The 24482-nt window shown below is 39.9% G+C and overlaps 2 protein-coding genes across 6 annotated transcripts in view; one reads left to right on the forward strand and one right to left on the reverse strand.

Moving 5' to 3' along the window:
• The window catches only part of LOC5571516 (mpv17-like protein), a 518784-nt gene that overhangs the window by 121122 nt on the left and 373180 nt on the right, over positions 1 to 24482 (reverse strand). The gene's annotated exons all lie outside the window — the stretch shown is intronic.
• LOC110674031 (piggyBac transposable element-derived protein 1-like) lies at positions 895 to 2280 on the forward strand. Its single transcript, XM_021837279.1, has 2 exons — positions 895 to 1467; positions 1523 to 2280. The coding sequence occupies exons 1-2, from the start codon at positions 931 to 933 to the stop codon at positions 1910 to 1912; spliced, it is 927 nt and encodes a 308-aa protein (XP_021692971.1). The 5' UTR covers positions 895 to 930; the 3' UTR covers positions 1913 to 2280.

Raw genomic sequence — 24482 nt, forward strand, 5'->3', positions numbered from 1 at the left:
AAAGAGGAACAATCATCCCGATCTAGATCGCGAGAACGAAAAAGTGCAGAGATTCCTCAAGAATCATTGCTTACTCAGCAAACTGACAAATTGCGACTTATCCGAGCTGTTTCAGACAGAATTCAGCAGAATATGCTCAATGCATACAACCCTTCAAAAGATTTGACCGTAGATGAACGCATGATTCCATTTAGGGGACATTGTGCATTTAAAGTCTACATGAAGAATAAACCATGCAAATATGGCATTAAGATGTGATGCTGTGTCGATCCAAAGACATCGATGCTGGTAAATTTTGACATATATGCTGGTGAGTATATCAAATCTACATCTGTTAACGTTTCTTGTTTATATTTTGTACATATAAACCTAAAACCTTTTTTTTTTTTATTTCTATGTATTTTGATAAAAGTCATTTTATATAAAGGGGGTTCCTCCAGGAATCGTTGGAAGTATTCAGAGATTGATTAACGCCGGAGTTCCTCTAGGAATTACACTGAAGATTTCTTTATGGATTTCCTACAGGAATTCATTTAGGCTGTATATGCCTCTGGGCATTCACTCCAGCTATCCCTCCAGAAATTTCTCTAAGCTGTTTGTCTAGGAGTTTTTGAGATGATTATAGTACAGAAATTTATAAAGTATTTCTATTTGGTAAGAAAAATTGGAGGAATACCTGGAGCCAATTATGGAGGCATTCATGGAGGAGGATCCCTCCCCGAAGGATTCCTGGAGAAAAATCTTAAAGAAACTCATGTAGGAATTCCTAGAGATCTTTCTGGTCAAATTTCTGTTGGAACTCCAAAACGAATTTCTGAAGTAATTCCTGGTGCTATTTCTGGTGAGAAATGCCTTGAGAAATTCCTAGAAGAATCCCAAGTGAAATTTCGGGTTGAATCGGAAGTAATCCCTGGAAAAATCCTCGGAGTAATGGTGGAATATTCAAAGCAATATTTGGTGGAATCGTTGGAGGAATATCTTGTGGAAATTGAGGAGAATTTACATAACGGGTTAAATGTTGCTCATGAGGTTGTAATCGCCTTAGAAAAACTCATTTTCTTTTCCGTAGGAAAAATAAACAACAAACCGGAAGTTAACCAAGGAAAACGAGTAGTCACGCAACTAGTCCAACCGTTCTACAATTCGGGACGACGTGTTACGTTCGATAACTTTTTCACGAGTATTCCTCTCGCAGAAGATCTCCGATCTAATGGGTTTTACTCAATTGGAACGCTTAGATCGAATAAGAGAGAGCTTCCGAAAGAATTTCTACCGGATAAGAAAACTCCAGCCGGCACTGCGAAGTACGCATATCATAATCGAATGATGATCGCTTCTTGGACCGAGAAAAAGGGAAAATCAGTTTTATTCTTGTCGACCGATCCAGCTACCCTGCCAGACGGCAACATAAATATTGAAAACATGCCTCCGGTAAAATCCACAGATGTTCAGCAACCTACACCAATGGTAACATTTATTTCTATTATCAATGGATTGATTATAATCAAATTTTATTTCCTAGGTGAAACCAAACGTCGTAAAAGTATACAATTCCTTGAAGGGAGGAGTTGATACTTTGGACAAGGCAACTGGCGGGTATTCATGTAAACGCCGAACGAATAGATACTCGATGAGTATTATTTTCAATATTATTGATCTGTGTTCCCACAACGCCTTTCATACATTTAGATCTGCACATCAAGATTTTCTACCAAAAGATCGTAGCAGTAAGTACAAGTTCCTAGATTGGCTATCAAAAGAATTGGCTCTAGAGTACGTGAAAGAACGAAGCAAAAATGACAAACTGCCTCTTGAAACGCGAGCAAAAATCGACAAAACTGGAATGATATGTATGGTGCAACTCAAAATCCGATTGCTAAGTGCTTTACCTGTGAAGGAAAATGTTCCCTAAAAAAATGCGCTGGATGCATGACTGTAGCATGTGGCAATCATTATCACACAATCGATGTATATCAATGTCCGGAATGCGAAGATCAAACGGTAAAATTAAATAAGTTCGAACGCTCGCCATTGGTGAATAAAAGGTGTGCATTTTGTCGACGATCGAAGGATGTGAAGACAAAAGTACATTGTATAAATTGTGGGAAACCAGTGTGCAATCGGCACGACAGTCGAAAAATCGTTTCTGTAGATATTTGTAATATTTGCTATAGCAAGTAATGTAACCTATTTTTATAGAACACATTTTGAAATCACAGTACATTGGAACACAAATTGAAATCCTCCATTTTATCACAATAAAAGTTATCAATATTTCTACACATTTTGTATTATCTTCTAACGAACATGACTTCATTTCCAGTTACTACCTAAAAGTTATTCGCAGTTCATTTTTGAAAGAAAACTTATATGTTGTCATATACAACGGTATAGAAGTTTCTGAATAGTATGCTGAAATGTGATGAACATGCTTTATTTTAAATAAAAACTCTTGTGCTATTGTACAGTATTCTCGCACCGCCACCAAACCGGATCACGCCAGTGAGACTCGCGACGCGCCTCAACTCGCGCGATTTTGAAATCAGTTTTTTAGTGTGGCGCTGCATTCTCATGATTTTTATGAACACAGCGCACTATTCACATATTAGCTGCGACGCACGGGGCCTGAGAAAACAATAATTATAAATAAATGTTGGTTTTGATTTCTACCGGATACATAATATTGGTACAGAGATTTTGGAAACACAACTGTGTTAGTCTTAATTAGTAGAGTAACTTTTGATTCGTGGCATTATGTTATTCCAATTCGTCATGAAAAATCATAAACTTCTAGTAGTCACAAGATATCGATACAGACAGAATGTTCTAAAATTGTTCCGCTGGAGCCCTGCCGGAACTGATTTCGAAACATCTGGCATGGCCATTTATTCTTATTGGACTGCAGCAGCATTTCGGTTTGCTTCTAAATGAAAAATCATGAATTTTAAGCCGTCGAACGCTACCAATATGTAACATTCTCTAAGTGTCCCCTTAGGTTCCCTACCAGAACCTATACCAGAAGACCAGTTGACCGTAACTGTCCCATATGTTCTCAAATTGCTAAGGACAGTATTCTTATGCCTAAGAGTCCATCGTACAACACTTACTATAAAGTTTGAAAGCCATTCAATGAAATTTATGTTGATTATACTGTTTTCGCTACCGTAGGTACCCCACGGGACTTTGGCCCTATTTGGAAATAACGCCAGTTTTCTAAATTTTTTGAATTGTTTTGAAAACTATATTAGATTCCTGATCTAACCGTGGTTGAATCATCGAAATCGGTTAAAAATTGACAAAGTTATCGCAAGTTGAAAATAAAAATTTGATCGATTTTTTATGTTGGTACTGTAAAGGTTAAAGTATTTTGCATAATTTTCAACGAAATTTTCAAAAAGCAGCTGAGCCACAGGTAGGAACCGTTTGTAACAATCGTTCGAACAAATTGTCACAGCACAGAACAAATTGATGAAATTTTCAAATTGGCGTTTGTCTACAAATTCCGGTAAAATGGCTATACCTATGTAGTTCAGAAAAGATCCACATTCGGAGGCCTTCCAATGACTGAGATATTGTAATCCACGAACTTGCCGATGTATCTCAATCGGAAGTTTGATTGTGTTTAAAATTTTGTCGATAGAGGTTACAACATCTGGTGACCACTTTTTATGGTGCATTTGGCCATCTTTGTAGATTGATAATAACTTCTTGGTGATACCAAGATGCAATAGATGTAATGAGTCACTGACTATAACGTCTTCTACCATATCGATTGGCAGTCGCAAGAGGGGAGTTTCCACATAAATCTTCTTAGATTTTCCATTTTCACGAATTGTGTACATCTGATGATGACCGTCGTAAGCTTTGCTGCGAAATCCAGTATCTGTACGCCTTGGTGCAGCTGTTGCAGGAAAAACGTTGGTATGTAGTGCGTTTTGTCGCTCTCCGACAACAGTGCATTTCAAGCATCCGTGGAAAGCATTGAAGTTCACAGATCCTGGATGAAGATTATGTTAAAAATAACTATTACGAAATGAGGTCTTTGATAAAGATATTACCTTTAATAAATGCTCTGGCTGGCGAATCGCATATAAAGCAACGTATTGTTACTTTTAACAGATTTCCATTGATAACTATTCCGGATGACAAAATTGGTAGAGCTTCTTCAACGAAAGGATTCAGATATTCTTCCACGCGCTTTGGTTTTGATTTACCATAAAATATTCCTATTATCATTGGTTTTAGACATGTTTCTTCTTGAACATTGAAGAGTATTGGCCACACCTGATCTGTACCATTTTTAAATAATGGTAAGCCATCAATATTGATGTTGATCGAAATATGTCTCGCATAAGTAAGGTCTCGAAATGCATAACGTAGACAGTTTTCTGTAATTGATATTATACGATAGATTTAAGTTAAATTTGAGTTACATATATTCAGACTTACCAAGACCTTGATGCCAGTACTGGCCTCCTTCAATGTCAATTACATAAGCAGACTTTCGTGGTGTATCTAACAAACGCCGCGGATCTTCTGGCAAGGTTCGGTCGTATTGCGATAACCGGGTCAATAAAGGCTTAAGTGCAGCATGAGATATTTTGTGTTCTAAGCTCCATTTTTGGAGAAAAGATGTTAAATCTGACTCGACACTGTTAAGAATTACATTTTTATCGTTCAAATCTTCATCCGGGCTGTAGTAATCTTCAAAGGCAACAGACTTTTCCTCGTCGCTAACTAATTCCGATACTTCATCACCTTGGACTTCAAACGAATCATGCACGTCGTTTGTATTTTTCCAAAACTCCGGTGAAGATACACTTGGATCAATTTTAACTGTATTAGCTTTCGCATTGCTCACAGCTTCTGTTGGACATTTATTTACGTTTAACTCAAGTAACGATAAGTCACTGTATTTCTTCAAACTTCTATTATAAGTACCACTTTTTATAAACTTATTCCATTTGCTCATATTATCCATGTTGATAAACTTTTCAGCGATTGCAAATTTCTGGAAACTTTTAATCAGCTTTAAACAAGCATTTTCTAGGACCAAAACAAAAAAATCATTCAGCATCAATAGTGCTGACAAAGGGCGACCAAGCCTCCAAAATGCTGCATAAAATCAGTTGAAATTTGACGTGCATTGCAGATGCCAGTTAATGATCAACAAGCATGTCAATGGCTGGTAAAAAACAGAAAGCATATGTCATGCGAACCAGCTGCTAGTTTACAGCGAATTTTAATGCTTGGTGGTTACCTGGGATATCTTAGATTGTCGCGAAAGAAATATGTATGTGCTAATAGCACATGGCGGAAATGGAATAACGTGAATGGAGTTTATGTAAATAAAGGATTCAGTGTTGCAAGTCAAACGAAATATCTGCGGGAAATTTCAACATCCAACAAGCTATATTACTTCTCCTGATTTGAAAATAGTCTACAGCGCATTGTAACTGTAGACGCTTCAGAAACATGAAAAGGATATCGAATGGAATCAAAAACGTATCCAAACATTTTGTGCAATTTGATATGCACATAAATACTCATACACAAACACACACCCGGAACGGAACGGAAGGCCCCCGAAAGACCGACGAAAAAGGATGCACTCGGATCAGAGGTCTAGATTGACTATGCATCCCGGAAGTTTTAAATCAAAAAGCTGATACCAGCATTTCGGAGGTACGTATTACGTACGTGGAGGAGGTGGTACACGCGAAGGATACTCTTTCATTCATCCTGTTCGTATAAAAGGGTATGTACAGTATTGGGCAGTATATTTGCAACTTTTTTGATTTTCCATACAAAATGGTCAACTTCGGAGGCTTAGATCTAAGTCATTTATGGACTGTTGTAAATAAAATATACACAGCACTTCACATATAGAGTAGGTGTACCAGTTATGGACACAGTGGTTCCCTATTTCGCCATACGTGATTACTTTAATGTCTTAAAATTTTGAAATTTTCGTGTGCTGTAGTACATTTCCCTTTTGTTCCTTTCACGAGTTCAGAATCTATGACGGTTTGACCATTTTATAAAGCAAATCGAAAAAGTAGCTACTGTATCGTCCAATACTGTACGTAGCTCCATCCTCATGGCGGCGGGTTATGCCAGGGAGATGGGATTAGGTATAGCGGGAAAATTTCTTCTGCCGTTACTGTCGTATTCATATAAGCCATATGCTGCTACTTCTGCATTCATTTGAAGTATACATACTAACTAGGAGTCTGACTCAAAAAAGAAGGTTGGTTCGGGTCGTTGCATGCTGGCGAGCATTGCATGCTTGCTTAAATTTCAATATAATGTATTTCTCTTGCCAAAGGAGTAGCTATAAGCTTCTTTTTTTTGGTTTGTAAAGATCAGGATTCATGCTTTATGCAAAGAGCATTGCCAGGCCATGGGAATGCATGTGAGGGGCTTCTTTTACGGCTCGTAGAAGAGCCCAGTTCCTTATTCTTCCACATTTACCAAAGGGCCCATTCATAATGGCCTTTCATCTATAGAGCGTAGAACTTTGTTCTGATACTTTCTAGCTTCATTCCTGGATGGATAAAAATATGCAATGGGTAGATGGACATGCCGACTGCAGTATAATTCGATTCAGAATTATTTCCATCTTAAATAGTAATCCAGGTGAAAGCTGCCTGAATTAGATAGACTGTTTCAATCAGTTGCTTCTGAATCATATTGTTTCCGTTTCAAATATCTCCTCAAACTAACATTAGAATGATATCGGCAGCTTTGAGAGCCTCAGTATGCTAGGCAAACAAGCTTTAAATATATATTTTTTTTTAATTTTGTCAGTAAACAGTTATTTTAAGTATCCAATGGTCCATTATTGAGTTTTCAATTTAGGCATATGTGCACAGCCCACAATTCGACTACGTTAAACTCTATCGACTGGTTACTCTATATAATATTCCATACAGACACCTTATAACTACGAAAACTTCCATCGTACATTGGAATCTGAAAGTTAAAAATAATCTGAATGCTTCATACGCTCAAAACATTTCAACCGCAATCAATGAATACCCAGCGATCAACCAGGATTAAACAGCATTAAGAAGAGGACCCTACCACTGCATTGTTGTGCATCGATAATTGACTCCCAAACGACTTTTCCTGATGGGACATTAAGATAAGGCGAGATTGATTGTGGGTTCTTGCTGCGGAATATCGAGGGAGTGGCCAGGCGTGCCGTATTTCTCGATATAGATAAGGAAGGGTGTGCGCTGCTATGCGAAGAAACCGAACGGCGTTTGCTTGGGGTGACTGCCTCGGGGGCTGATTGAAGATAAAAGAGGATAATTGGTTTTACGATTCCCAGATCAAAGCACCTTACTGCATAATTTAGTGTGCTCCAGCGGTTCAACTTATAACAAAGTTTTCCATTTCAGATATATCTTATTCCGGGAAACAGGTGCAAAAGTTCTCTGATCTCCCACGCCCAGCACCACGTGATGGCCCCATCAAAAGTGCGGTTACATTGCGCACATAAAGCGACAAATCGTTAAAAGAAGAGCATAACGAACGAAAGTGACATGGCAGGCAAGAGCGCTTGGTGCTCGGTGGATTGGCATTAAAAATAAAACTCATTCGGCGTATTTAATTTTCCCTGGTACCGTGTAATTATACGAGTAATAAATTCTGAATGACTTCCTCCCACAAACGACCGATGAACGAACGTGAAGAAAAAAAATGGAAGGGAATTAACGAGCATGAAGAGCATGTACCCATATGCACTTGATGACGATTGCACACACAGAGGGACATGGGCGTAGCCACGTAGTTTTTATGCGATGCTGTTACATGCGTGTAAGCATTATAGTGCTATTATAATACCTACATGCATTCATGATGCTGGGCATCTTTTTAGTGCTAATGGTTACTAGAGTATTTTCCCACTGTACAACGGTTCAACGAGTAGCTCAGGAAGATCTTGAATGCCTATAACTGGCCAGGAGTTTAGTCACCCCCGCCTGCTGTAAATCCTGGCTACGCCCATGCCCAGAGAACTTTAGTAACGAAAACCCGGGGTATTCGACTCTCGAACTCTCCCAAGACACCCACATTTCCATTTTCCCACAGCGCACATTAATTTAATTTCCTAACTCCCGACCATCGCGCCACCACCCCAAGTTTCCCACTTTGACAGCCACCCCTGCTGTAGCAATAAAGTGCATTATTTTAGCTTCCCCTGGTTGACCGTTTCTTACAACAGTGAATGTTACTTGGATTTCAGGCAAATTTAGGTTTTAGCTTGTCATTTACCACCCCAGCCTGCCGGCTCTTCTACGAGTTGTCCTCTCCGGCTTTGGTTTGACATTCTGCAGAGGGATAAATAGATAGTCGTCCGGTATTGCGGTTGAATGCGGTTGTTTGTCCAATTGCAGACAGGCAGATAGGGCCACTCGGAAGGTGCATAAAGAACATGTGGTGCATGCATTAGAGAAGAGCTGTCCTGTCACCTTCTCCTTCTTTGGTGTTACATTTTACACGCCAGCAGTGACGGGACGGAATGCCTTTTGGTGTGAATTTAATTGCATTGAAACATGTGCATTATTCAGCAACATATGCACTATGGGTTCTGGAAATGGATGCATTGTGTTTTTTTGTTTCTGTGGTTGGACATAATGTGTTTTAATATATTGATGCAAAGTGATATATTTGCCCTATGCTGAATGGATTAATAATACGATTGATGCCGCAGTTGAGAAAATAATACATACAGTGATACAAAGGGTAACTTCATCTTTGGAATTTTAACAAAATTTATTGGGTTTGTAAAACCGTTTTTTGAATATTCTCTGGATAACATAGGCGCATCTTACTGCCAAAAATCAACGATTTGAGCGCCAAAACCCTCCACGACGAAAAAACAACACTAACAAATAAACACAATGGAGTCCTAAGGCTCTGTTCCAATTTTACCACCAAACGTTTGAGTTTAGGCCAGAAACACATGTTTACTCAATTTTTGAATGACGAATAGCATTCTGTGTTAATATTGATTATTGGACATCTGGTTTGAAGATACTCCGATGTTCCTTGGAGAGCGACATTCACCATATAAAATTACTTTGGTTGCCATTTTGTTTTTTGTTAATTTATCAAATATATTGAAAAGTTGGATACATAGTAACATGTAATAAGGAGCTTCACTGAAATAATCATACAAATCAGTTGAGTTGTCTCCAAGAAATCTCAAAATTACAGTAGAGTAAGAAGGGTTAAAAGTTCGACCCTAGTGGATTAATCAATAGTTCCAGAAAAAAAAACTACAGCACTTGAATAAAAAAGAATACCACAAAGTGAGCTTTCAACAAATTGGCTACAATTTTTCAGAACAAACGTTGGTGACAATATTTACCTACTTTTAGTTATAAGAGTTTTAAAATTCATTGTCTTAAACGAACTTCTGCCCCACCGGTCTGGTGGGGCAAGAGTTTGAATCAAGTGTGGAACAAAAGTTCACTGTCTGAAACACAAAATATCTATTCTTTGACGGAAGGAATGCTAAATTTTCATCACATAATTATCCAAAACATGGTTAGTTGTAATACACCCAAAAATAACAGTTTTTCGCAAAACAAAGTAAAAAATGATTTTTGGTTATGTTTTTAGCACGATCAGTAAAATTTCGCTTAATTTAAAGATTATACAGTCAAACCTCCATGAGTCGATAATGAAGGGACCATCGACTCATGGAAATATTAAGTTATGGAACACATTTTACAAGGAGAGCTGTTTGAAGGGACCATCATAGTAACCACGAAATTCAGTTTTTAATATGGTTCCATGAGTCGATATCGAGTCATGGAACATCGACTCATGGAGGTTTAATTGATGTGGACAACAAATAGTCATATTTTTTCCAAATCTCAATCGATTTCTATAATATTTAAAGTGAAAGGCTCTTACCTGAATAGTATTCGCATCACCACGACATTTGAAGCAATTGTATTGAATGCGGCTAGAAATTTTAAACAGAAACTCTTGTTCCACTCAACCTTCAGCCCTACTTTACCCAATGATGTTTTTGAAATTTTTAAGATCCTTATCCTTATTTGCTTACACAGTTCGAACGAAACGTGTAAATTTCTGAGATATATAATACACATAATTGGAGCGTGGTATATCATGGGTATTTACATATGTCATGTAAACTTCAATTATATGCCAAGTAATCCAGCATGATTCTGTGTGATTACATGACATATAACACATTTTTACATGATTTCAGACTTAAATTTACATGATGTCATGCTTCCATCGCATAAATGAAGTTTACATGACGTGTAATCTTCATTATTTTTAACTGTGTAGGTATTCAGATCAGGCTAAAACTACAGCTATTATCAACGACGAACTCCATCTACGCGTTTTTCATGTAGGACGAAAAACCACATAGATGAAGTACCCTCAACTTTTGGGATATAATCTAAATGGTTCCTTTTGTTAGAACGTGTGCCTCCATGCATTCACCTCGTCTGCATTTCAGTGAACGCTGGAGTGAACACATTGTGATTGTTGCCATGAGGAAACTCATTTGAGTCATTGTCTCGTATTTCCATAGTTTACTCACACACGGCAATAACTTCTTGTTAGTATGGTAAAATTATAGCAAATCTTTCTAACGTAAACAACAACATACGGGTTTCACGAGTTTTTGACGGGTTTTGCGACTGAATCATTTTTTTACGGTTTGAGTTGATTGAGTGATTTTACATCTAAATCTCAAACGTGCGATTTGCGAAGCTGATCTCTATTGAGTTTGCTCTCACAAGAGAGCGTATTGAATGGGATTTAATCGTGAGTCTATCAACACTGCCTACGCTTTGCTTTATCTTATGTAGACGCCTATACTACTAGCGTCAATATATGATAAATTATTCTTGAAAATGTTATTATTCGTCAGCCTTTTTGAATTGGTAAACGAAACGTTTTATTTCATTCAGTTTTGTAAAAGTTGAAAACTAATTGCGCTCAACGTTATTATGTTGAATTTATTATTCTTTCAAAATATCATCATTCTTTGTGAAAAAACTCCTAAATTTTTTTGTCGTTCAGTTATTGTAATATTAAACATTTTTGAATTGATTATTCTTTCAAAATGTCATCGTTCTTTACATAAAATTGTTGATATTCATTCAAGTGTAATGTGACTTAGGGTAAGAATTTCGAATGCGGAAACTACACCTGATATATATGGACATAGAACAATTGCGATATCTAAAATAGTCTGCATTTATACGCAGTATAAAAGGGTCAATTTTGACAGCCGCGGCGATTTTGACGAAGTGAACTGAAAGTACCTGTGTACTACGTTTTCTTCTCATGCTGAATTGTTATTATGATTGTGGCTTTCAGCAACGTGACTTTCTAGAGTGAACATTAGTGTGGGACAAAATTTAGATTCTCGCTCCAGTCCACTTTTGAATTGCATTTAGGTCCCATAACAACTGTGCAAAATTTCAGCTCGATCGGTGAAACTATATTTACGCACCAGCCGTTAAAAGTTTGTATGGGATTTACTATGGGAAAACATACTTTTGCAAATAAAAATCGCCATAGGTATTCCATTGACCTCTATAAAAATTCTGAACACAAACCTCGATAGGTATTTCTACGATGAAGAATATTGCCGAAGACCGCGAAACAATCCGACACTTGTGAAAAAAGTTATTCAATGAAACCCTATTGGCAAGACGACGTTGATTAACACGTAAAGGAATAACAATAATAACAAAATTGGGCAAAATTTCCGAATAGTATTTTCTTAATAACTTTTTTCACAAGCATCGGATTGCTTTGCGGTCTTCAGCAATGTTGTTCATCGTAGAAATACCTATCAAAATCTGTGTTCAGTATTTTTATAGAGGTCAATGGGCGACCTCTGGCGATTTTTCTTTGCAAAAGTATGTTTTTCCATAGTAAATCCCATACAAACTTTGAACGGCTGGCGCGTAAATATAGTTTCACCGATCGAGCTGAAATTTTGCACAGTTGTTATGGGATCTGAATGCAATCCAACAAGTGGACTGGAGCGAGAATCTAAATTTTTCATATAACCGTGTCCCAGGCTAGTGAACATGTGGCTTTTAAAATGATTGATAATAAGTTGATAATTATTTCAATCTAAAATAATCAAAAGATAATTGTGTTTATCTTGTGTATTGCGAGAGGTGATACGAGTTGGCTTATGTAACAAGTTGACTTGCCTCCATTTGAGATCAGGTCGTCGTGATTCATCGGACCCGCAGAATAAGCCTGAATGAGAAAAATGACATCAAGTAACGTCAACAACGCAAGAAGTCGATTGCACTCTATAATATTGTCCTAGCATATGCAACCTCTAATAATAGCACTCTACTATGCCTTCCCCTTTTCTAATGATTATCACTGTGTTTTAACATCAAAACGACACTTTGTAAAATAATTTGAAAAAAACCCTATTTGACTAAATTTTCTACCAAAAATCATTTTTTTAAATATATCATGCTTCTAGAAGAAATTAAATTCTAATCGACCAAATAAACTTTCGACGAAATGTAATTCGACCAAACGTCATTCGATAAAATGTCATAGATTCGCGCCAGGCACACTGTGTAGAGTGACCACTCCCTTGATGTATTCGTGTTTTACATGCAAAGCATTTCTTCTGATAAGAGGAGGAGGTGCTATGGTTTTTACCCCCTCCTCCTCCACGTATTGATTTGAGTGATTTTAACATGTTTACAGATTTATTCACTTACAAGTACTAGAAGAATGAACAAAGTCGCAGATGCTATACAATAATGGCTTTCTACGTGTTTTGTTGATCAGCCTACTATAATTATACATTTAACACTTGAAATTAGGATACTTGACAGCTACCATTTGTTGTTGATCAAGTTATGTTTTGGTAAACTTGACATACGGCACATAAGAGGTTACCACCAATCTGGTCGCAAACGGTCGAAGCTGCATTTATGTGCAAGTAATAATACAACTTCATAGGTAAGCTTCATAGAAGAACGCATGGAGGGATTTGGAGGGGAAACATTCTTATCGGCTTAGTGAATGTTTCTAGAATTTCGAGTTTTTTTTTTCTAATTTAGGCTGTATATCAGCGATGTAGTGTCCAAACAAAATATGCAATTTTTAATTTTAATTTTCATAGAGATCGATTAAAACCTTATTGAAAACCAGTGCTATTAATAGCATACTTGCAAAGTATCATTCACATTTCGGACATCAATAATGAAAAGGTTAAAAATGTTTAAATTTTTATGATTTATAACGCCACTTAACTCATCTCACTTAGACGACCCATATTGAATCGTAAAAGTAAGAGTTCGGCAAATACAATTATGGAACTTTGTTCTATAAGTATTTGACATGATATCATTGAAAAAAATTCACGATTTCGATGAAGCCGAATTTTTAGATTTATGACCTATGGCGGAACCACTGTGCAATCTAGCGCGACTGAGACAACCGGATGTCGCCAATGCGTACGCGCAGCATCTTGAGGCAGCGTTGCCGGATGAGGGTGAACTCGTCAGGGCCCCTCTTTAGGACGCTGTCGAAAGCATTGTCGGATATGTGGAACGGAATTCAAGAAACGATTGGTTCGACGAGGAGTGTCTGGAAGTTTTGGAGGAGAAGAATGCAGCGCGGATTTGCTGTACCGTTCTCAAGAAACGCGGAAGTACTATCAAAAGCTTAATTTCCGCAAAGGCTTCATGCCGCGAGCTGAAATGTGCATGGATATTGATGGGAGCATCTTGAAGGAAGGACGCGAGATGATCGAAAGGTAGAAGCAGTACTATGATGAACATATGAATGGTGCAGAGAACACAAGCACAGAAAGTCAAAACAGCGAAGAGGATGGCTACGTCAGCACAGTGGAAAAAACCAAACCAGCTCCCACAATGGAGGAAGTTAAGGATGAAATTCAACAGCTCAAGAACAAAAAGGCTGCTGGCAAGGATGGTATCGAAGCCGAACTCATCAAAATGGACCCGGACAAGAAACAGAACAGCTACCGGAGGAGTGGAAGCAAGGCGTTCTCTCAGCTCTACGGCGAACCCAGTACCCAGAAGGTGGCCAAAGCTGGAAAAATACGCTAGGCAGGGCATGTTGCAAGAATGTCGGACAACAGCCCTGTAAAGATGGTGTTGGCTTCGAATCCGGTAGGAACAAGAAGGCGTAGGGCGCAGCTAGCTAGGTGGATTGACCAGGTACACCAGGACCTGGAGAGCGTGGGTCGCAGTCGAGGATGGAGAGAAGCGTCCATGAGCCGAGTGAATTTGCGAAATATTGTTGGCGAGGTTTTATCAAGTTAACTGATGGGGAACCAAATAAATAAATAAATAACGATTTCTGTGTGACTATTGTTCAATATTGAATCTCGAAATTCTCCTTCAAGAACGGTAAGGAGTCTGTAGAAAGATTTTCCCTACCTGAATCCATGTTGTCGTTCGTCTAGTATAAACCTTGATTATCAATCTGGTAAGACAAACAGCGATTTATCATGCGCTCCATAGTTTTACTGGCGTAACTTGTTAGGGATATTGGGCAATACTTAGAGGGTCCCTCTGAATCTTTACCTGGCTTTGGAATTGGAATGAGTATTAAAATATCCAGTGTTGCATATTCAGTTTATTTCATACAGTAAAGTGTGTTTCACATGTAAAAGCAATCTACAAATCATGTCATAGTCAATTCCGTCTGGCCCCGTACTTGAACCACGTAAGGTATCTATAACAGGTAAGGTGCTGGATCCTGTTTTTGGACTATTGATTCACTTCGGCAGTCGGGTTTTTCGAAAGCTACTGAGCTCATTTCAAGCGTGCGGTAGAGGGCGTAAGTCGCATGATCGATTTATCTTCATCGATCCTTTCTTCTGTAAATAACGGTGACAAGACGCAAGTTTGTCAGCAATTTTTCACCTCACCACGCAACATTGCATCGCTGCCTAGCGTCCTGAAGTGAAAAAATGCTAACAAACCCACATCTTGTCACCTTTATTCACTGAAGAGAGGATCGATGGAGAGCATTCGTTCATGCGACTTACGCCCTTATTCTTGCACACACTTGATTTGGCCACAATATACGAATGCGGGATAATGAAGTGCTTCTGACTGCAATTTTTCAGCCAATTCGGCCGAGAAAAACCCTCCATGCCAAAGTGAATCATGGAACTGCCCAAGTAGCTCAACACCCTATAGTAGTTCATGCATTTCAAAAGGTTAATTGTAGTTAGCGATAGTCGAGGAGCATGTGTTGGGTTGCGAGACTCAGATTGTATTTTGTTTCTTGTAAATCAAAGTGGTTTTCCAGAGTATTTGCAACATCTGTTTGTTCGGTTACGAGACGGTTCTCAGACAGAAGACTTGGTATCGTAAATGGTCGATTATTACCCTGCAGAGAACTGACTGTTCTCCAAAGCGTTGTTATTGAGGTATCCTTGTTTATACTACTGACAATTTCTTCCCAAGATTTTTTCTTAGAATACCGCATTAGTTTGCAAGCATGTCTTTCAGTGCAATTGAATTCTTTTTTATCCTTTCTTCCAGGGTGTCTGTATGAGATCCATCATTTAAGTATGAGGTTTTCTTCATCAACAACCTGAAAAATGATCTCGCAATCGGGTGAAATTCGACTGCTTCCCCAGGCTGAGTTAAGATCTTCTAGTACAAGATAGGGCTGCGGAAGTTGTGTTAACAGAGTAGTTAGCGCTTTTCTAATGGTGAGGTCGCTATACGCTTTTCTGTCAAAGGATACAAACTCTAGTGGAATTAAGTGGTATACCACTACTGGTACTAAATTCGATTTTTCATTTACGTATAGGTATTCAGATCGAAGATTTATTATCAAAATTAAACATCATAATCACCAAGCTCAGCATGACTACAACTTCATAAAGAAATGATGGCATAAAGCTTTCCACAGCGAATTTTTTACCCATACTCAAAAGTATACGTAAAAATACTTTGTCTTACATGTTTAGTGAAATTAGTGGTTTAAAAAAATAGAAATGCAGAGAGAAAGGTCTACTATACACAACAATATACGCACATTCTGGATATGTTCTTTCGATAATTAGCCTCCCCCAGTCCTTACGCCAATGGGCATACTTCAATCGTGTTTGATTGCTTATTCCAACAACATTTTTCAAAAACCACGATGGTATTATGTGGTGAAAGCATATACGTTCAATAGACCAACCTGCAAATAGATTATTCAAGCATGCATGAGTTCAAACGATCTTATTGGGCATAGTACCAGGAAAATCAAAATTAAACTGACATGTTTTCTGATGCCTTCAGCTTTCCAGTAAAAAATATCAAATGCAAAAACATTCTGTGTAAAGAGTACATTTGCCTAATCTTCAGCTCGATGGTTTCCAGCCATCGTTTGCCACATCCATGTGATGCCGTCAGTTCAGAAGTATTGACTTCAACGGCACACTCTCTGTTTGACATGAGAACCCCTTCAGGCAGCAATATCTTCGTCATATCTGGCTTTGAAATTCATCCATGCGGGGATTCATGCGGTGAAACGAGAGTAGGTACCGAAAATCTCCTGTCGGGAAGAGGGTTGAAATTTGAAATTAAAATTTTTGGTTGGCTTCCCTCGCTTGTTCAACTCGTCACGAGGTTCGACAGCAGAGACTTGGAGAAATGATTACATTTTTTTTGGCTGCATTTGCGTCCGGAATCGCTTCGGGTAGAGTTATTAGCTTGAAAATGTCTCTTTCGTTGCTATGCATAATTGATTATTCAAGGCGGAATTGTGTCGTCCCCGGCTCAGCCACCGCCGGCAAGAGCTATCAACCCGCGTAACCGCACTTGTTTACACAATGCACGCTCGCTGGCAGGATAAATGCTGGAAGAGGGTGGGGGGAAACTGTTTGCGACTATCTCTTTAACATGCACATAAACTCACATTGGTGCATAGTGGTTCTATCTGGAACAAAAGTATAGGCCAAAACCTCTAACCGTCAATAAAATTAGAAATATTGTAGTATTTTAGTTAAGCTTATGTATTTGGCATATTTGTGTTAACAAAATCTTTGGGTTGTTTTGTGAAATATCGAATCTACCACTATTAATTCCACTAGAAATTGTATCATTTGAGAGATTCACGTATTTTGACTTCAACTGTAAGGCCATCTTCAGTATCGTGTACTAAATTCGACTATATCGAATCTATGAAATTCGGTTGAATGACATTTAGTCAAATGACGTTAAGTTGAGAGTACGTTTGGTAGAATGTCAAAATTTAGTCCAACAGAAAAGTTTCAAATTATCGTACAGAGTGACATTTTAACGTTAACACACAGTGACAGCTGTTGGGTATGCTTGTTAGTTTGGGACAAAATTTAGATTCTCGCTCCAGGCCACTTTTTGGATAGCAATTAGGGGATCATGCACAAATTACGTCACGCTCCAAGGGGGGGGGGGAGGGGGTCGAGCCAAGTGTGACAAGCCTAACAAAATTTCCGGAGAACTCATACAAAAAGTGTGACATAGGGGGGGAGGGGGTCGAAAAAGTTGAAATTTAGCGTGACATAATTTGTGTACCATCCCTAGGTCCCATAACAACTGTGCAAAATTTCAGCTCGATCGGTGAAACTATATTTTAGCGTAAGCCATTCAAATTTGGTATGGGATTTACTATGAGAAAACTTACTTTTATTTATTTATTTATTTGTCACTGTCTCGAATTATTGAAATCCCACAGACTGTTTCTTAATCTAAATCCTTAATCCTATTCTTAAAAACATACTTAGATACATTAAAATCGAACAAAGCACTAACACTATTAAACAGACGAAGGCACTTGGACAGCGGGTTGTTGAATCCATAAGACGTTCTATGCCGCCTGATGAGTAGCAAGTCCCGTTCCCGCAAATGGCGATTGGGTGCGTAGAATGGAACATTGTCGAGAAGCGATGAACAATCTAAATTCCCCTTTAAAAGGTCGAATACGAAAAGTCGCTGTAAATGGATCATTAAAATAACCAAAACGGTCGCTATGGAAATCATAGATAGTGCCACCCTGAGAGAGACTCGCGAAGAGGAAAAATATCAACGTCATATGCAGCCCAGATTCCCCTCTCACGAAACGTCAAATGCAGCCCACCGTTTTTATGGCTGAAAAAGTGAAAAGTATTGTGTTCTAAGTTAATTGTTATTGAAAACCTCAGTCAGCGGAGCAGTTTTTTCCAAAGTTGCTGATAAATCTAAGCAGAAGATTAATTATTGCTAATGTATGCTACGTTTGCTGGCATGTAATTTCACTAACGGCTATTTATGATTCGATGTGATGCAAACTCCATCGTTTTTTGCTGAGAGGTTCATGTGAGGATTTGAACGGCTTGCGCATAATTGGTATAAACACAAAGTGGAATAAGAAAAAAACTCAACAATCACAGAAAAAGAAGACCGTCTTCGCGAGTCTCGTCTCAGGTGCCACCGTAGCCCTGTGTGTTTGACAGAACAGCAATGCTGTCACAATGTTAAATCCCATATACAGTGGCGCCTTTGTTTTGATGCGGTGAGCACTTGCAAAAACTACCTTCAATGATCCATTGTTGCGTCTGGAAGCAAGTGTCTCGATATCTATCAGTCTACAGCGGGCTGGGTATTCTGGCAGGTTTACGGGATCAGACCATGGCAGTTGACGAAGAGCATATCGAATAAAACTTCGCTGGACTCTCTCCAACCGGACGATTTGTGTCGTGTGATGCGGTGACCACACACAAACTGCGTATTCTAAAATACTACGAACTAAAGAGCAGTAGAGCAACTTGAGTGCATATACATCCTTAAAATAATTGGTGGTGCGACGAACGAATCCTAGAGCGGCAAAAGCCTTTGCAGTAGTGAGGGAGACATGCTCATTGAAACGTAGTTTGCTGTCGACAGTAACTCCAAGGTCGCGTATTGATTCCACGCTTTCGATCCGTTCTGATCCGACCATATACTCAAAATCAATTCGTGAGTGTCGACGAGAGAATGCAATAGATTTACATTTTTTTTATATTCAGCTCCATACCGTTCTCCTGGCACCAATTCACAAGCTCATCTATATCGTTCTGTAGCGCACAGCAATCCAAATGAGACTTGATTACCCTGTAAATTTTCATATCGTCCGCGTACAAAAATTTTCCTGATTTTAGTCGGAAGCAGAGGTCGTTGATGAAGAGAATGAATATCAGCGGTCCTAACACGCTACCCTGCGGCATGCCCGACGTGATTGAGATAACGCGAGAATGCTTACGCTGCGTTAGATAGGACTGCAACCATAGAGCTATCCAATTTGGAAAACCTAGGTGTCTAAGCTTTGCAATAGCGAGATCATGCGGGACTTTATCAAATGCTTTGGAAAAGTCGAAGTAGATGGCGTCTACCTGGTGCTTATTTTAGATTTCGGTCGAGAGAAAGTTTGTGAACGTCATGAGATTTGTCGTAGTTGAACGCTTTTTGACGAATCCGTGTTGAAATTCTGATATCAGAGGTTGACATGCAGTGTACAAAACGCTATGGATTAATTCTTCAAAAACTTTCCCCAGGCAGCATAAAATCGAGATTCCTCGATAGTTTTCAACTGCACGAGTAGAACCTGCTTTGAAGATCGGAGTGATCGAGGCTGTTTTCCAGAGCATCGGAAAAGTGCTGTCATGGAGCGATCGATTGAAAATTATCGTCAGCGGAATTTGAAGAGAATCAGCGCACTCCTTGAGAAACAACGGAGGAAGATTATCTGTCCCTGGTCCCTTTGTGATGTCGAGTTTTCGCAAGGCGGACGAAACATCTTGCTGTGTGACATCGAAACGTGCGACATTCAAATCGAATGCTGGACAATTGCTAACACTGTCAGGCGAGAACGTTGGTGAGTTTGTGCAGTACACGCTTTCGAAAAATTCTGCAAACAAATTAGCAACGCCTTCGGGAGAGTTGGCGACGGTGTCATTGAATGTCATTTCGGCAGGGAATCTATTATCATGCTTGCGATTCCGAATAAACGTCCAGAAGCCGGAGGGATCCTGTTTTGCAGTCGTTTCCATGTTGGTAACGTAGTTTCGGAACGAGGTTTTTTGACATTCTTTGTAACGGGATTCGATGATACGAAGATTGTCTCGATTCTGAACGGTCCGCGATCGAAAATAGCGTCTACGAGATTTGCGCACAACGTTGCGAAGGTGTTGCAACTCGGATGTCCACCAAGGCTGTTTGTGGAAATGTCGTCGGCGTCGTCTACGTGGAACATGCTCGTCCAGAATTTCGTACAAAGTTTCATAGAAAATACATACCGTTTGATCAGTGTCCATGCCGTGAAACAAAGAATTCCAATCAATGGAAGAGATAGCAGCTTCTAGCTCAGCAAAGTTGCATCGTCGAAAACCAAATTCATCGGCTTGATTTGGATTACCTGCCAACTGCCTACGAATATCGCTCACGTCATTACGAAGAACAAACGGCCTGTGGTGGCGGTCCACCCGGAGGAGAGAAGACGGTGGCTCGATCAACTCAAAGTCGTTTACTTCATTCACGAATGCAAGGTCCAGCAAGCGGTCATTTGAATTCGAAAGGCTATTGTTCTGATGTAACCCGGAGGCAACCATTCTTTCAACCAAGGTGATCTCTTGTTCGGAGGAGGCGTTAGAAGGAAGCAAACTGCCGACGTCATCATCCATCTGCCAGACTAATTGAGGAAGATTGTAGTCCCCTACAACAACGATTGTGTCAGAGCTTGAAATGCGTTCACAGAGTTGTTGAATGGCTGCAGAGTGCAGAGTGTGAGGCGTAGAGCACCGGCAGCGAGTTGGGGAGGAGATAGATCCCACAAACGTGAATCGACGACTGCTGGAGCTTCACCAGTACAACAGTTTGCTCGAGGTTATTGCAGTTTTCTAACACTACTGATCTGCAGTTCTATGCGGCTTTCACGGCAATCAGGACCCCACCGCCTCTCTGAAGGTTGCTAGTGGCAGAATTCCGATCACACATGAATATATTGTAGTTTGCAGCAAATTCCGCATTTGCAATGTCAGGACGCAGCCACGTTTCTGTAAGAACTAAAATATCATAGTCGGAGGACGATAAACTCAAAAAAAGTTCTTGGTTTTGGTTCGGATGCCCCTGACGTTTTGGTAGTAAACTGTCAGGTAGTTCCGAGTAGCGGCAGTAGATCTCGTAGAACGGCGGTTTAATTCAGAGTGATGCAGGGCTGCGTTGAGGCTTGCTAACTGGATTGGAGTTGATTCGATGATGATGCTCCCGGGTCTATGCGCTGCGGGGGCTTCCAAAAATGTCGGGCGTTCGACTCTTGGTCAACAAATTCGCGGAACTGTATCCCTTGGGGCCAGGTAGCGGGATCCATCGCTTTGGATTTGTGGCCTTTATTAACTCCAACCTTGAAGGACACATATGAAAGCATAGATAATGGCTTTCCACGTGGAACTAGTGATTTGGCCACGACTTCGCTAGTTTGTAGGAATTCTTTCGCAAGATTCAGCACGTCGTTTTCAGAGTCTTCTGGTGAAATTCTCGTCAGATACAACCAAAATTTATCGTCCGGGCTTGAGGTTGACTCACTTAACACATTGCTCGATGATTGACCAGTGCCACAGAAGATCTTCGGTGGATGTTCCGTCGGCCCGGATGTATCGTCATCGCGCATTCGCTTAGGTGTTGCACGATAGTTGAATTGGAAATGCCGAGGAACTGGAGAAAGCACTGCAGGGGATAATTTGTTGAAGCCGCCTTGGATTTTCTGCTTCAGCTCGGCGATAAGGCTTTCTTTTATTTCCGTTTTCAAGTCTTCGACCACCTTCTGGTAAGAATCCTTGAGTTCCAAAGTGGCAGCGTTTGTCGACGTCATAGCGTTTTTGAAACGGGCGCTCTTCATTAGATCGCAGCAACCTCTACAGAACCAAAACACAGCTGGGTTACCGCAAGACTCCGACAATTTAGCGCATTTATAATGGAAAGTTGCTTTGCAAAATCCACTGCATACAACTTCCGGAGCATTCATCATTACTGCGCAGCTGTTGCAAATTTCCATCATCTCTTCAAACTGTCGATTTAAATCGGCGAAATAGAAGCGCAGAAGCGTCACCCAAGCGTTACAGCAATAAGCAAATCAAAAGTCGGCGGAACTGGCAACACTGGCGATGACAGATGCCGAAATGTCGTTTCTCTGTCTTCCTACTCACAAAGCTGTCGGTGAAGTTTGTATTGTTTACCTTGGCAATCGTTAGCAGAGCTAAAACGATGAAGTTGCAGCGATGTGGAAATTGATGCAATTTGGGTTCGGTCCTCTATGCGGGGTTGGTGGGAATTTCGGACTGCAGAGCGAGAAGAACAGCAGGAGCAAGTGAAGTTTTTTGGCTCAGCTGATACAGGTGGGTGAGTTTGGAGCGATAATTAACTGCAGTTGATGCGCTGCTGGCAGGAGCAATGGATGATTGTTTATGTTTTGGCGAATGGTGTAATGCACGGGGCTTGCAAGAGCAGCGCAGGTGGAGAGTGGCGAGGTGGGAGATTTTTATTGATGGGGCAATGGCGGAGAGCGATCTTCTCAATACCACACTCGAGCCAGCTCGGAATTGCACAGAATTCACTGATCCTACCTGGCTGGGAGTAGCAGATTAATCGTGCGGGAAAAGATTGGCCGGGTTCAAGCGATCTGACGTTGCGTAGATGAATTGTGGGTGGCGTTTTTGATGAAATATTGATGTTTGCAAAGAAAAATCGTCAGAGGACGCCCAATCTCCTCTGCGAGCGAGAATCTAAATTTTTCATATAACCGTGTCCCAGGCTAATGCTTGTGCATAGTCCAATCAATCGATCAAAAATTTCCGACGGCTCCAATATCTGCGTGAAACGTGAATTGTATGTAATGGTGTTATGGATGATTAGACTGAATTATATTAGTTTTAGTCAAAATAAAGACATTTTCTATGCACAAACGGTTGATGCAAGTGTGAAACAGTCCTATATTTCCAAATGACATGTTATTTGATTTAAGGTGAAGATAAATCGAAGCCAAATCTAAAATTTTCAAGAACACAAATCTGAAGAACCAAAGATCCATTTAAGCTGAAAACCTAATCGATTGGACCCTAGCTGGTGATGACTAATCGATTAAGTTTTTAGCTTGAATGGATGTTAGGTTCTCCAGATTTGTGCTCCTAAAAATTTGGGATTTGGCTTCGATTCATCTTCACTATAACTGAGGAAATTTGTTGGGAGATGGAGGTACATAATATATTGCTTACCTTTTATATATTGTTTCAAACTTTTGATTTTAAAACTTGTTAGAAAAAACCGGAAAAAATACTGCCAATCAGAAAAACCTACTTTCATTTTTGAGGTTTTGGCCGCCCTCGAACCACTGTGCTGAGCCTCACCCTCCGAAGACCATCCATCCGAGGATTTGCTTGCACCCCTCCTAGTTACGCTCCTAGAGCGGGTGTTGCCGAGGGCTCTCTATAGGGGGTTCTGTTGGTAGGTAAAACACGCGCTCTCTCGCACAGACACACACGTTATGCGGGACACGCGGGATACATTCATATCCCACTTGGCACGTCCGGGGCATAAATAAAATCATAGCGTAAATAATGTCATGATAAATGCTTATGCGACGTTCTGTCACAGGAGAGTCGTTGCGAAACCGCGCCGCTGCCAGAACAATAAAACACGTTTATCTCGCGTGCATATGTCCCCATTACCAACGCCCACCCGCTCCCTCACCCATTTGCATTGGCGGAAGGATGGCGGGTGGATACCTCTATCTGCTATCCGCCAACTAACATAGATTTCACACATATGGAGTTCTGGAGCAGCGACTGCCCGACAGTGGCATTGCAGTTCAGTTAGTCAACAGCAACTACCGTTCTTCCATAAAATGTGAAGTAGCAGAGCTGCTGACGTTCTGTACCAGTAGTCAGCAAGCAGCAACCCAACACACGTTTTCATGGAACAAGATATATAGTAAATGAGATTGATGTTGTCAGGATTGTGACAGAAACTCTACTAGCAGAACATCTTTTACTACTGTCTTGGACGATTTCAAAGAAAACTTGTGGTAGGGTGATGTGCTAGTGTCCAGTCCATAGTACACATCGTATAAAGCTTTGATCAGTGAGAATCTGCAATTTTCCCAGTATTGCAGTGAATGATGCTGATACAAACCAATGCCAAACAATTCTTTCCCAAAACGGCTTTCGCATTGTACAATAAGATTCTGATAAATGTGGATCGTTTATTGGACATAATGAAATTATTACTTGCCGTTTTCTCTATTAGTCGTATCGTTTTCATTTCTGTCGCAATCAGTTTTCAGATTCGTCTCACATCTAACACTGTGAAATAGTAAGTGGTCAAAATACAACATATCAACGCTATAATAAAATGTTTTACTAGAATATATAGATCTACGGGCAATTCCCTCTATTTCTTCAGCATGATGAA

Source organism: Aedes aegypti, chromosome 1 (genome assembly GCF_002204515.2).
Source record: "Aedes aegypti strain LVP_AGWG chromosome 1, AaegL5.0 Primary Assembly, whole genome shotgun sequence".
Taxonomy (NCBI): Eukaryota; Metazoa; Arthropoda; class Insecta; order Diptera; family Culicidae; genus Aedes; species Aedes aegypti.

Excerpts from the sequence above, each read along its gene's own strand:
- LOC110674031 (XM_021837279.1), top strand. The coding sequence starts at position 931 with ATGGTGGAATATTCAAAGCAATATTTGGTGGAATCGTTGGAGGAATAT. Across the intron at positions 1,468-1,522 it reads TTCAGCAACCTACACCAATG|GTGAAACCAAACGTCGTAAA; the intron begins GTAACATTTATT and ends TTTATTTCCTAG.